General features: G+C 43.3%; 1 protein-coding gene across 3 annotated transcripts in view; it reads left to right on the forward strand.

The window, feature by feature from the left end:
* Positions 1-8,798: 8,798 nt before the first annotated feature.
* NDFIP1 (Nedd4 family interacting protein 1) overlaps positions 8,799-14,990 on the forward strand; it is a 40,646-nt gene continuing 34,454 nt past the window's right edge. The window contains exon 1 of one of the 3 annotated variants that reach the window (XM_048488607.1): positions 8,799-9,295. In XM_048488607.1, coding sequence (XP_048344564.1) covers positions 9,236-9,295 — 60 coding nt within the window. In that variant the 5' untranslated portion in view covers positions 8,799-9,235. The remainder of the gene's footprint in view (positions 9,296-14,990) is intronic. The other 2 variants (XM_048488605.1, XM_048488606.1) reach the window with 2 other exon arrangements.

Here is a 14,990-nt window from a genome sequence, read left to right on the forward strand (position 1 = left end):
ATAGGCCACTTGAGCCCGAGCTGGCCAGAGCTTGGAACCTAAGCAGGTTTGGCCACCGCAAAGGAAGGCAGTGAAAAACAGTCCTAGTTCGTCTCTTGCCAGGGATCCGTTCACGGCGTCTTGTTCTTCTGCTTTGTTAAACAAGGACAGGCATTGTTCATTTAAAAAAAAAGGTAACACTGCCAATAATCCTAAGAGTGAAACGAGCTGCATTGAGCAGGCTCCTACAAGATCTCGTTTAGTATTGCCGTGAAATTATATACCAACTGCAGGGTCGGAAGTTTATAGCATACTCTTCATATTTAAGTTGTTAGTATCTTTGCTATAGTGGTATCAGATGTGTACTCTTCTACCAACTTGAACAGTTTACAAATTCTAGATGATCTCATTAATTGAAATTGAACCCAACAAGATGGAGGTGTGGTGTGTTGGGTTCCAGGTCCCAAGGTCCGCAAGATTAAGGGGCACTCGACTCTGAATGGGGTGGGTCTTACTCCAGAAAGAGAGGGTGTGGGACCTGCGGGCTATTTTTAATTCATCACTGTCCCTTGAATCACTCTTTTAGGCAGAGCTCACAGTGGTGGTAGTAGTAGTACTAGCAAGTTTATTGTCTTAGCCATCTCCTTGTACACAATGTAAAAAACAGACACAAAAACATCCCATGTATACTGACCAACACGCAGTAGTCCAACACTCTAACCCAGTGATTCAGTGGTTGGGAGTCACTTGTGGCTCTTCTGAACACAATGTAGCTTTGCTTGGGCTGTGGTTCCCCCACTGAAACAGCTACTTCCATAGAAGAAGGAGGAGGAGTAGTTTGGATTTATACCCCTCCCCCTTTCTCTCCTGTAAGGAGCTTCAAAGGGGCTTACAATCTCCTTTCCCTTTCCTCCCACAACAAACACTCTGTGAGGTGGGTGGGGCTGAGAGAGCTCCAAAGAGCTGTGATGTGCCCCAAGGTCACCCGGCTGGCATGTGTTGGAGTTCACAGGCTAATCTAGTTCCTCAGATAAGCCTCCACAGCTCAAGTGGTAGAGCGGGGAATCAAACCTGGTTCTCCAGATTAGAGTGCACCTGCTCTAAACCATTACACCACGGCTGCTCCTAGGAATGGGTAAGATGCAAGCCTACCTGAGGTGCAGGCTCATGCTGAAGCTGAAGGCACATGTGGCTATTTGGGTTGAAATTAATTGCGAATGAGGCAAAAAGCATGCGTAAAGTTGTGAAACCTGTGCGATCTTCTAAAAAGTGGGTGTAACCGTAAAAAAAATCAAAGTAATCCTTTCCAGTCATTATTTTTGGTACTCCAATCAAAGCACACATACTCCAATGAAAGCCCAAATACCCACAATCATCTTGATACCCACAGCTGCCATTTTGTGCAATTACATGCAATTGTGCAATTACATGCAATTAAAAATCCAGATTTTTGAAGGTATGAAGCTGGAGTGTATACTTAATGCCCTATTAATAGAAAAATACTATGTATATTGGAGGGTCTCAGTGACAGATAGCATAGTTGTAGTGCCAAAAACTTCATTCATTTTTTAAAAGTGATTCCCATTTTCTTTCCTGTATTCATTTTCACATGTTCACAAATGGCCCATATCCAATTGTTCATGCAAAACCAGCTCTCTGATTTATAACTGCAGCTACCCAGACTGCATAGATAGTAGTGGGGCACTTTCAGTGGTTCAGCTGGAAGTAAATACAGCATCATTATCAACAAAGCACAGAGACAGGCCTACTACTTGGCCTTTCACAGAGGTGGACTGGCTGAAGGAGAGTCAGGAAGTGAGCTGCTGGAATCACAGCTGCAGTCGTAGCAGGCTAATAGGGTTGCAGAAGCCTATGCAACAGTAAGATGGGTAGCATTGCCAGGTCTCCCTAGCCACCAGCAGGGGAGAGGGGAAGGGGTGCAGGGAAGCTGATGTTGAGGAACGTAATGGAAGAGCTCCAGAGGACACCAAAGAATGGACTTTGGGGATGCTGGGGCTCTAGTAAGCTCAGGTGCTAAAAACCCTGAGGTCCTGAAGGGCATGAGCACAGAGGTGGCAGACATTGAACCAGCAGGAGAGAGAGATAACTAATCCTGGAAGCCCAAGGACTGGCCACAGAGACCCAGGGACAGGAGCAGTAGGCCCCAAAGAAGAAGGCTGGATGACTGGGTCAGTGGGGTGAAGGTGGCACACCAAAGGTGACAGACACCAAAGATGTCAGGAGTACTTTGATTATGTGTTCCTGCATTGCAGGGGGTTGGACTTGATGGTCCTTGAGGTCTCTTCCAACTCTATGATTCTATGACACACCAACATTCATATCAGGGGACAGATAGCAGAGGGACGACTAGCCAGGGATAAAAGACAGACCTCTCAAGGTCCAGGAAGAATCTGGGGAAACCTCACCCAACACTGGTGCAGAGAATCAGGTCTGAGGCCTTTGGGTAGACTTGACATTATGAAGCCTCCAGGAGCTCCAGATACTAACTTTGTGCTATGGACAACACAAGTTGCTCTTCACAGCCCTTCAGGATCCTTTCCTGCACTAATGGTCCTACAACCAGTCAGGCTAGTCCTTTATACCAGATGACATCTTGGATTTTCCAGATTCTGAAAACAAATGTTTTGCAACTATCGAGGGCATGAAGGTGTGTGTGTTGGCATGCATGGCCTCAAGGCTCAACTCATTCCACAAAAGAGCCTACTCTATTATTCTCTCCTGTGCTCAGAACTAATAACATTGCCATGGAGTGGATTTTCTTCACATAATGTGGGCATTAGGCTCTTGCCCTTTTGAGCCATTCATTGAGGGTTTAAAACATGATTTGGTATATTATAGGTTTAGGTGATGTACGTTAAACCTTGGAGAGTGATTGGAGGCCAGAATTTCAGTCCTAAAGTGATTTAAAGTGACAAGGAGCCATGAACTGCTGCTAAGATACACTTTTCTAGAGGCTTCTGTATAAAGTGTGGTTCACTTTTTCATCACTTGCTTTACTTTTCCACGTCAGGCTATTGTTAAAGTCACATAGGCAGGGCAAATCACAAAAGGCAGCAACCATAGGGGGCATTCAAAGATGAAAGATACTTCACGCAGGGCTGCCAATCATGATGTGTGTACATAAAATGCCATCAAGTCACAGCCAGCTTTAGGGACTCCAGTAAGGGGCTTTCAAGGCAAATGAGAAGCAGAGGTGGTTTGCCATTGCTTTCCTCTGCAGAGTCTTCCTTGGTGGTCTCCCATCCAAATGTCAGCCATGTTGCTTGGCTCTTATGCTAGGCAACATTGATCACAATCGCTTCTTCTGGCTGAAGCGGACTTATGAGATGGTATGACCTGATTAAAACCTGGTAAGCTTGTCCAATCTTAATCATTATAATTATGCATGATCCATATTTTGTTTTTTAAAAAAGCTTGTATGATTGAAGTATATGTACAGTTTCTATAATCTTGCACAGTCAATAGTTTCATGGCAGTAATTGAAATGAGCTTCTAGACTGGATAACCAGTCTGAACTCTGCCTTTGTATGTTGTTGCTATGACAACCTGGCAATTTCTCAGAAAGTGATGACACAAACTCTAAAGACAGACACAGCCTTCATAAGAATTGGTGGCAATATACTCAGCACTGTTTTTCCCCAACAATAACTGTCAGAGGAAGTAGCTCATGTATCATCTACATAAAAACTAAAGGTCTGAGTATGTGGTACATCTTCCCTTGGTCCTCCCTGGTTCCATGCAATTCAATGTATACTGCAAATTCTGTGCTATCCCAGGTAAACACAGGCCAGATAAGGCTGCCTGACTCCATTTTTCTGACCTGAAAAAGGTATAGGAAGTCAGGGGCATAACAAGGCAAACTGGAGCCCTGGGCAAAACCTGAGTTGGATGCCCCCCCCCCATAGGCGGCCACCCCCCCATGACCAAAAACATTTTTTTGCACCAGGTCATTGGTGCCTGCAGGGGGTGCATTTTTAAATGTATTGGCACCAAAATTTCAGCGTATCATCAAGAGACTGTCCTGACGCTACCCCTCAAGTTTGGTGCAGTTTTGTTCAGAGGGTCCAAAGATATGGACCCTCAAGAGGGCAGCCCCCATCTCCTTAGCTCCCATTGGAAAGAATGGGGGATGGGGACACCTCCTTTGAGGGTCCATAACTTTGGCCCCCCTGACCCAAACTGCACCATACCTGGGGGGGTATCATCAGGGCAGTCTCCTGATGAGACCCTGAAACTTTTGAGACTGTGCCTTCAGAAATGTGCCCCCCCTCCCCCAGCCTGCATCCCCCATTGACAGCAATGCAGAAAACTCACCCCAGAACAAAGATTCTTGGGCAAATTTCTGGGATGTTCCTGCAGGGGGGAGTATTTTTTGATGTATTGGAGCCAAAATTTCAGGGTATCATCTGGAGACTGTCCTGATGCTACCCCTCAAGTTTGGTGCAGTTTGGGTCAGGAGGGGCAAAGTTATGGACCCTCAAAAGGGTAGCCCCCATCTCCTTAGCTCCCATTGGAAAGAATGGGGGATGGGAGCACCCCCTTTGAGGGTCCATAACTTTGGCCCCCCTGACCCAAACTGCACCAAACCTGGGGGTATCATCAGGACAATCTCCTAATTATACCCTGATATTTTGGTGCTGATACGTCCAAAAATGCACCCCCTGCAGGCCAAAATGTAAAGAACAACAAAAAATAAAAATGGATTGCTCACATGCCCCCACGTGACTCAAAATTCCGATGCCCTGGGCAATGGCTCAAACTGCCCAATGGATGTTACACCCCTGTAGGAAGTGCAAGGGAAACCCCGTCATAGACCTTAATGCATATGGAGAATAGGGCAAACAGAGTGTCAAGAAGTTCCTTTAAGCTCAAGGGAACTCTTGGTTGCCAAACCTCCAGCTCTGCCCCATAGCTGGGAACAAAGCAGTCAACCAGCACTGTAAGGCAGGCTTAGCTAGTTAACTGGTAGAGTGATCCCAAAGGGGCCCTTGAATTTGTACTGAAGCCACAATAGAATGTTGCAATGCTAGTGATAGATTTATTTAAGTAGAGTGCAAGTATCTAGACAGAATGTATTTTAAACAGCAAGAAAACAAATAACCTGGCTAGTCTCAGCACACAGTGCAGACAATCACAAGGCTTATTTTGATAGTTACCTCTTTAGTTCCATTGAACTCCTCAGCCAGCTTCATGCAGCTCACAGCCCGGCTTCCAATCCAGGACAGCCCTGGCAACTCAAAATGGTTCACAAAATCCTCCCAATGATCACCAATACAAATTAATAACATACAATATTATAATAATCGGGACAGGGGAGAAAACAATACATGAAGGCTCTGACAAAAATAGATTTTGTGACACGGAGTCCTTCTGGTAAAGTTTCAGGTCACAGAAACAGTGCGAGAGGGAAAGCTAAGACCCTCTTATCTCTATCCACCATGATCTTGACCTGAATTGAGCCCACATATGTTTGGAATTAGAGTTGTCAACTCCAGGTTGGGAAATTCCTGAAAATATGGGGGTGGAACCTGGGGAAGAGAGGGACTTCAGTATCATAAAGTCCATCCTCCAAAGGAAGAGGGAACTCAGCTGGGATGTAATGCCATACACTCTGCCCTTCAAATCATCTGTTTCCTCTAGGGGGAACTGATCTCTGTAGCATGGAGACAACCAGTAATTCCAGGAGATCCCCAGGCCTCACCTGGAGGTTGGCAATCCTACCTAGGATTAAATTTCCTGCACAGAACTTGTAATGCATAGTTGTTGCTTACTGAGACCCAGGGAAAAAAATGTAATGTGTGGAAAAAATGTAAAATGCAGTTAGGGCCTAAGTAACAACATTCCACACATTTTCAAAGGCATTTGCTTATCCCTGTGTCTCCCTGAAGCTCCTTCTACTGACATGCTGTTAATTGATTTTTAATTGGCATAGTAAGGAGAATATTGTAAGATGCTATTATTATTTCTTTATGAAAGGAAATGCAGCTATGTACACTTTAAAATAAAGAAATATGCAAACCAGAAAAACTTAGATGTTTTAGGAGGGGGTCACATATTAAATTCATATTATTTGGACTGACTGATATAATGTAATAAGATTATATAAAGTGAGTCCTGTAAAGTTCAGAAATGTAGAGAGATTGCAACCCATCCAGACCTTAAATCAGGCATAGAGTGTTCAGCACAGTGGTCTGATATTTGCCTACTTTTTTGTCTCTTAAATATATTTTTATTTTCCTAATAATGTAATTACAACAATATAAAAGCAGTTAAGCAAACAGAAATAGCAACAGAGAATGAAACTTAGCTTAATTAAAATTCTGAATATAAAGAGAGATAATAGGGTTGTACAGATAGTATTCTATAATGGCATAAGTTGATCTGGTGAAGATATTATCTGGTGTACAGTCGTTATTCCTAAACATTTTCTTACAAAATTATGAAACCTATCAAGATATATAAACTTCTTCTGTCCTCAGCACAACTATCACGATATTACCACTTACAAATATTAATAATTCTCTCTATATCTCTCTCTTCCACTATACTTGCCTACTTTGAATGGCCAGGTTATCTACATAAAACCTGGCAGATCATAACAAAAAATGTAAAAAGAAGATCTGCAACATTAATACAAATTAATGTTCCCCTTCAATATTAATACAAATATTAGATACATACACACACAGAAAGAAAACATACAGCTCAGTCACAATTACAGCACAATCTCTTAACATTACAATAAATAAGACCACAGTAAAAATGTATTACCAACCACATACTCTCATTTATTGAATTATTGGACTCATTCATTCATAATGACATAAAAAGACTCATAAGATAAAACATAATTATAATAAAAATTTTACATAGAAAACAAGATAGGAAATGGGCCGCTTAAAAAAATTATTGGACTCCAAACAAAATTCCCTTTCATTTTAATGTCTACTAATTTGCTTCTTTTATGGCAGCGGGTGTTGGAAATTTGTAGGGAGGAAGATCTGGTAGGACTTCTGAAATATATTTGTGGGGTTCCTGGGTTGTTGATACTTAAAGGTGTGATTTGAAGCTCTCCTTAGCTAACCAAAATGGATAATGCAAGTGAACTCATGTTGCTACATCCGTGGAAATCTTTACCTTTCTTTCTCCAGCCCAAATAGAATTCCCAGAGTCTCACAGTTTCTTGTTTCCATCCTTCCCTTCTCTTCTTTATTTCTGCCTGTTGCCCAGTGTTGTATCTAGTTTATTTCATCAATACAATTAGTAGCTGGAAGGAAGACAGTTTTCAGCAAAGTGGAATTCACCTTCTCTGGAATCTTGACTTGTCATGCTTTCCTCTGACAACTCCATTAATACAAGTTTGAAGCTGGAGCAAGGCATCATGGGGGCTACTTCCTGTCTTTGGCCTCAGACGGACTGAAGCCAGCTTCAGGGTCCCTTCTGCACATGCAGAATAATGCACTTTCAATCCACTTTCAATGCGATTTGCAGCTGGATTTTACTGTGTGAAATAGCAAAATCCACTTGCAAACAATTGTAAATAATGACTGAAGTGCATTACTCTGCATGTGTGGAAGGGGCCTAAGCCAGTGTGTGTCCTGCACAACTGAAACACTGGTTTTTCTTCATCTGAAAATGTGGCAAGCTCACCTGGTGAGGAATGATGGCTATGCCTTTCCAAGGAAAAGGAAAAAAGAGGGGAGAGAGAAGGGCAAAGCATGAAAAACTCTCTGAAGGACTATGCTTTCCTATGGTAATTCTAACAGTTACCTTTATATAAATGAACAATGAAGCCTGGGGGACTTCCCCAACCCGATCTCTGTAATATACACCAGATCAGCCACCTCACCCAATATTAAATCCTGGATGAGGGATTTTTTTTCTTTTAAACTGATGTGGCATTTAGCAGCAGCACTTTTAGTCTTGATGGACAGTGAACAAGATTGCCTGGGTTCCTTTGGTTGAGAGAAAGACAGGAAGAACAGATGGTCACAACCTGCTGATTTCATCTTCTCTGTCCTCCTCATACTGTTACACCACCTAAGCTCACCAGGATCTCAACAGTGCCACCTCTTGACCCGCTTCCTGAAGTGGCACTTGATAAAGTATACATAACCAGCAGCAGCCCACTGTTAATGGCGGATCAAAGGTATTAAAAATCTGTCCAGGAGGCTTGGCTGAGGTGTACATTTCCCTCGGAGTAATTCTAGATATGATTGTGATGAAAGTGACCAGAACTTTATTTTTTTGTTGTTAATTTCAGGTTTAATAAAAAGTTATTAGTGATCAATTTTTCGACAAAAATGTAATCTGCTGGACGTGACTTTCTGCTTGAGTCCTAGTGCCTACCTAGTTCTGTCCCCAAGGCACTAGGACCCAAGCACAGCATTCTAGAACAAAGACAGTTCAGGAAATGGCAGATGAATTCACAACTCTCCTGTCATCTTTATCCTGAACTGGATATAGTACCTAGATGGGAGACTACCAAGGAAGACTAGGGTTGCTATGTAGAGGCAGATCTCTTGCCTTGAAAACCATACCAGGATTGCCATGAGAGCAAGGGAATGGTACAGATGCGCAATAGCCGTGCGTCAAGCATCAACAGCACTTGTCCTGCACGATGCAATCCCCAGAGCACACAATCTTTCCTCTGAGCCTCTGGCTACCAGGTTAAAAACAAACACAAACCAGCAGCTAGCTGGTAACCTTGCATGTGAATTGCGGTTTGGGTGCACACAGAAGGTCACAGGTTCAACTTCAGCCCCCAGCATCTTCACTGAAAAGTAGGTGACATGAAAGACTTGCAGACCAGAAGAAGCGGCTTTTGCCAGAGAGCGATCTCCACGAGTCGTTCGCACATCCCCAAGGGATTAGTAGTCCCTGGAAAGCGGCGTCGCTCTTTCTCGTAGGCCTCGCCGCGTCGACGAGAGCGAGGAGGAGTCCCCGAGTGGCCGCCTGCGGGAGGAGGCGTGTGACAGGGAGGAGGCAGCGCAGGGAGGGGGAGGAGGAGACGCGAAGCGGCCGGAGCTGGAGGTGGCAGAGGGGGAGGCTGCAGTGGCCCGCCTGGCAGCCGCCTTCGTCGCCCCCGACCCCGACCCCAGCGGCGCCCAGTGGAGCGGAGGGAGCCCGCGTCAGCCGTGCCCAGCGGGGCCTCCGCCCGGCCTCTAAGCGAGCGCTGCACCCGGCACTGCCCTCCGCCCTCTCCAGTTCCTTCTCTCCGTCCCTGCCCAGCGCCATGGCGGCGGCGGCGGCGGCTGATGCCAACGGCGGCGGCGGCGGCGGCCGCTACCAGCAGGTGAGCCGGGAGAGGAGCCCCTGGCAGGACGGAGCACGCAAGTGCCGCGGCTGCTTAGGCCGCACTGGGCGCTGCAGGGGGTGGGGAGTCGGCTCTGCTGGCAGGCAGGGCTTCTTTTTTGTGTGGGTGAGACCCACATTCAAAAGCGCGGCCAGTCCTCCCTCTAGGCCTCCTCCAGCCCCTTCCACTTAATCCCTGACCCATCCTCTCCTATTCGTTTTAAGGCAAAGGGATTTTCATCTGTTTGTTTCGCCTCCCCCCCCCCACCACTCCCCCACAGTCCCTCATTTTAAAGGCCAAATGAGATTCTTGCAATGCTGTCTGGCTCCTTCCTTCACTTCGCCTTCCCATATGGAGAGTGGAGGTAAGAAGGAATTTTGCGACCTTTCCTTGAGATGTATAAAGGAGAGAGGTTCAAATACCTAATAACCCAGGACTGTCACAGTTCCTTGGGTTGCTGGCTTTGACTTTTGAATAAATACGGGTCCTTGTGGCATAATTTTAATGTTAACACTGGCTTTTGTGCACTAGAATAAACTGTTCTTAACGTGCCAGAACGTTATTTTTGCAGGTATACAGACGAATGTGTCTGGAATTGTACATTTTAAGGGGGCACGTTTAAAATTACTTACCTGTGTTACAGCACAATCCTGTACATGATTACTCAGAAGGAAGTCCCACTGTGTTTGGTAGGGCTTTCTTCTATTTCAGTGTGCATAGACGTGCGGCCTCCTATTGCCGTCAAAAACATCCTTCTAAACCCATCGACTTCAAAGAATTTCCCTTTTCAGGTAAGCACCTGCATGTCCCTGCTGAGTCCTTGTGACTGCAAAGAAAGCACTATGTGTTTATTTATCTGACCATCTTCAAGGTTCAATGGCTGTTTTGTAGTTTGGAAATCAAAGGGATACAAGCATGAAACCCTGGGAGAGAAGTTGGTGGAGGAAGTGGTGACAAATGACATTATCACAATTAAGATAAGAAAGTGTGACTGAAGTCATACTTCAAAACTCAGCAGAAAATGAAAATATGCAGGGGACTGCAAAACCACAATGGCTTAAAATATAAATGTAGTCGGATTTTACAGTGTTTACGGGATGGCTAGGAAGTCGTCTAGGAAAGGTGGCATGATATTGTGTTAAGCTGGATGGCTCATAAAATTCCTTGTGTGTTGACTGGCTAATAGGGAAGGGCATGTGCTTTGATTGCGAGCAGGAAAAATTTTCATGAGTCTTCAGCTTTTCTGTGCTGAATATTTTTCTTTAAACTATTTACAATTCAGTATCTAATTCATTTCAAAACTTGGATTTCTGTTTTTAAAATCCCCCTGTTGCAACTATTAAAAGTGTTTTAAAAATGTGAACTTTAAACCAATCTGGGGGTTATCTATTTTTGAATGGTTAGAAATAGTGAAGATATTTTTGAAATGGGGCTAATTAATTTTCTGAATGGATTGCTAAATGGAAGGTTGCAAGGTATAAATATTATCCACTAGGAACTCACAGAATAGCAGTGTCTTGAAGGAGCAACTTTAAATATAACCATTGTAACACAAAATGGAACAAACTAGGCTACCTGTAATTGTGTGGATTTATATTTTTGTTAGAACTTGGGATAAGTAAACTAATAGGTCCTCAAAGCAGGTACTACAGTCATTTGATAATTTCTTGCAGAACATCTAAAAGTCTAGTTTAGCAAATCAGAATCATTTGTGATGAATTGTCAGTTTGCCACAAACTCTGAAAGAAGAAAGAATTTTTCACTGGGGAGTTCAAACGGCAAGTTTGGCTCTATATGAGAAATAAACATATGGGAATTTACAAATGACAATACTATGCTTGGCAAAAAACCTATGCGGGAGACAGTTGCCTCCCCGTTAGCTACAGTTTTGGGTACAAATGTGTGTGGTATAATTATAATCATGTGTGGGTACATAATAAAGACAAGAAGTGCTATAGTGAGCTATCACTTGTTTAAAAAGCTGCACTTACTCAAACTGATCACAATTCTGTAGGTGGGTTACTTTTAGTTCCCATGTATGAAATATATTTAACTAGATTAATGATGGAGATAAAGTTGGTTCACAATAACAGGCAGCCAAATCCGGGAGTAGGGGAAGACCTACCTGTGGAGCTGGCGCAGTCTTGTGCTGGTGCGAGTGCCCACTTCACTGGCACAAGGGGCAAATGCGCCGGTGGAGAACCCAGTACACGGGCAGCCGGGCACCCCTCAGTCCTGCAGCTGCAAAAGCAGAAAGCCCCAACTGTGATGGGGATGTGCTGGCATCTGAAATGAACGCCAGTGGGGGAGGTGGGGCAGGGCATTCCCAGGGGCGGAGCCAGCATTAGTCAGCTCCCACCCCGGGTTGTGGCCAGTTGTGCCACAGCATTGCCCAATAGGGAGCTTTCTGGAGGTGGGAGGGTTTTTGCTGTTTTCTGGCTTCTTATGCCTCTGGAGGTGGAGCCCTCTGGAGGTGGTAGGGTGGTGTGGCAGCAGAGCCGTCCCTGGCCACCTCCACAGTCTGGATTGGGCTGTATCAGTTCTAAGTACGCTTTCCTGGGAGTAAGCTTCATTGAATAGATTTGAGTAGAATTCTAAGCAGATCTGCTTAAAGTTTGGTAAGATTCCATATCACTTTTTGTTGTTTCCCTGTGCTCTTTCCAAAGAAATTTAGAGCTTATCTGAAAAAAAAAAGTGATTTATGAGTATACAACCTTTTTATAGATCTTTCTGAGGATTCCTGAAAGAATAATTAATAATAATAGTTAATTAATAATAAAATTAAAAAATAGGTAATTCTGTTGATTTGCAAAATGTATATCTTGCCTTTCTATCCTTACTAGGACTGATGGCAGCTAACAATTTAAAACAAACAAGATAAAATTTCATTATATAAAACTACTAAAATCAAACCTTCCCAAATATATATTATTAACACACTTTTAAAGAGTTTAAAAACAGAGCTAACATATATATAAAACAGTTAAAATACATACAAAATATTAAACAGGGAACACTAAAGAAATTCCAAATGAAGCCAAAATATTAATCACACATTGGTGGAAGACAGCAATAGAAGGGGATTGATCAGTCTTCCTGGGGAGAGAGTTCCAGGTACTATGCCTGAGAAGGCCATATTCCAGGTTGCTACCTTCTTGATCTCAGAAGATGGAGGCACCTGAAGCAGAGCCTCCAAAGATGACCATAGTAGTGAGCCTGTTCATAAAGGACTGGGTGATTCTGCAGGTACCGGCAGGATATAAATTAAATACAATTTTAAAAATATATTGGTCCCAAACCATATAGGGCTTTGAAGGTCAAGACCAGCATCTTGGATTGTTCCTGGAAACAAACTGGGAGCCAGTGTAGATAGGTTAAGGCTAGAATGATATGGTCCCTATGACTCATTCCAGTCAACAACCTTATTGCAGTGTTCTGTATCAGCTGTTGTTTCTGAACACATTTCAAGAGCAGCCACACGTAGACCTCATTGCAGTAATTTTACTAAGACGTAAGCAGGGCATGCACCACAGTGGCCATGTTTTTTCTGCTTAGGGAAGGCTGCAACTGACTAACCAATTGAAAGTGGTAAAATGCATTCTTGGCCACAGCTGCTACCTTCTTATGTAGCAGCAGACCTGGATCCAAAGCACCCCAAACTATGGAGCTGTCCTTTCAAGATGAATACATGTCAATCCAGAATGGCTGACACCTTAAATCCTGGGTCAGGTGTTCCATCCACAAATAGCACTTCTGCCTTGCCAGGATTAAGTTGTTTTGTATTAGCCCACACCCACTGCAGAACTATCTCTGGGCACTGTTTTAGGATTTCTACAGCCATTGTGGGATCAAGTGTAAATTGAGCTAAATGTCACCTGCACATTGGTGACTGACAACCCAGCCCAAATCTCTGGATTACCTTTCCCATTGGTTTCCTGTAGATGTTAAAGACCACAGGGGACAAGATGGAATATTATGGAACCCTATTGGCCCAAACCCGAGAGCTAAACAGCAGTCCACAAACACCACTTGTGGAAGCCTTCCCTCCAGATAGGACCAGAACCACTGGAGAATAGTACCTCCCAATCCTAGTCCAGAGGGATACTATAACTGAAAGCCGCTGACAGGTCCTGGAGAATCAATAGAGGTGTACTACCTCTGTCCATTTCCTGGCCAAGTCAACCAAGACTGTTTCAATCTCATAACTAGACCTAAACCGAGACTTGGAAGGGTCTATAACAATTTGCCTCAACCAGGAAAGCTTGGAGTTTGTCCAGCCACCAACTTGCTCAAGAATGGAATATTTGAGAATGGTTGATAATTGTTAAGATTGCCTATGAAAACAAAACCTAGTTAGAAAAATGTGAACCACTCCTAGTTAGTATGAATTATTGTTAAAGCAATTTGTATAGTATACATAAACTTCTAAAGAGAGGCAACTGGTTGGGTAGTAATATATTTGTGGTACATTTCATAGGGATTGTGTGGAACTTACTCTATGGTTGTGGAAATGCAGTGATCTTGTGAGGGCCACACTATCACTCCAGGCTGTGATAGTGCTCCATTGGGAGCAATGGACAGGAACTAAAAAGAAATAGAAAAGAGAATTTCCAGTTGATTGTCACTATTGAGTGTAGCCTGTAGTAAAGTTCTCTGTTGTGATGTGGTCTTTTCTGACCTCCCTTAGATTTGCTGGATTAATTCTTAGTCTTTGATTTGCAACACAAATTCTTCTTATACAAGGAAAGATTTTCAAGAAGAGAGTGTAAATGGGATTTTGTTTTTCTACCATTACTTTAGTTTAAGTTTTAGTTTGCCTTTTCCCCTGTTCTTTTCCTGGGCTGAAAAAAAGCCTTTACTTGAAGGCAGACCTTTTTGCATACATTGTTTTGTTGTTGTTGAATGAATAATAATTAATCACACAGTTTTCTTACTCACTGGTTTCAAATTCTTATTTCTTGAAGTTTTGCAAACAAAGTTAGATTGCTCAGTTTTTGGGGAAAGGATTAATTTTACCCGACAGTTACGTTTGAGAGTTTTTGAACTTGTAGTTCACCATAAACCAGAGCTGTTTGGCTGTGTACTGCAAAAATGTCTGTATCTTAAACTGCTCATAGTGACCAAATGTCTGTGTGTATGATGAATGTCAAGTCACAGCTGGTTGACATGCACTTTTGTGATAGCTCATGACATTTTGATTCTGTATTATTTCAGAGCATATGATCACTGTCACTGAATGACATTTAGAAGGAAGACAAATCTTCTCACTCCATACTTGATGTAGCATTTAACCCCAGAGGCTCAAAACTGTGAAGTGTTCATTTCTAATAAATGTATATTGTTTTGCTTGAAGCTTTTAATTTACAATTCAGTTGTCACTTTGAAACTTAGTGCAGTCCTTAGTAAAGTTACACCCTTTAAAATCCATCGATTTCAATGCACTTAGGGCAAAACTTGATGTGATGTATCTTGTGGCCACAGTGGGAATATCAGTGCCATTTTAAAACGATTTAAAAATGCTGTGAAGGCCTGGTCTTGATCTGCTCACAGTGCAGCAGCTAAGTCACTCTTTACCCCCACCCCGCGAAACCTTTCATTGCCAAAACATCTCAACACAGGTACACACCACAGCAGCTGTTTCAGCACTTGAAAAAGGGGTGTGTGTGTGTGTGGGGGGGGGGGACAGGCGTCCCAC

The sequence above is a fragment of the Sphaerodactylus townsendi genome, linkage group LG03 (genome assembly GCF_021028975.2).
Source record: "Sphaerodactylus townsendi isolate TG3544 linkage group LG03, MPM_Stown_v2.3, whole genome shotgun sequence".
In the NCBI taxonomy this organism is placed as follows: Eukaryota; Metazoa; Chordata; class Lepidosauria; order Squamata; family Sphaerodactylidae; genus Sphaerodactylus; species Sphaerodactylus townsendi.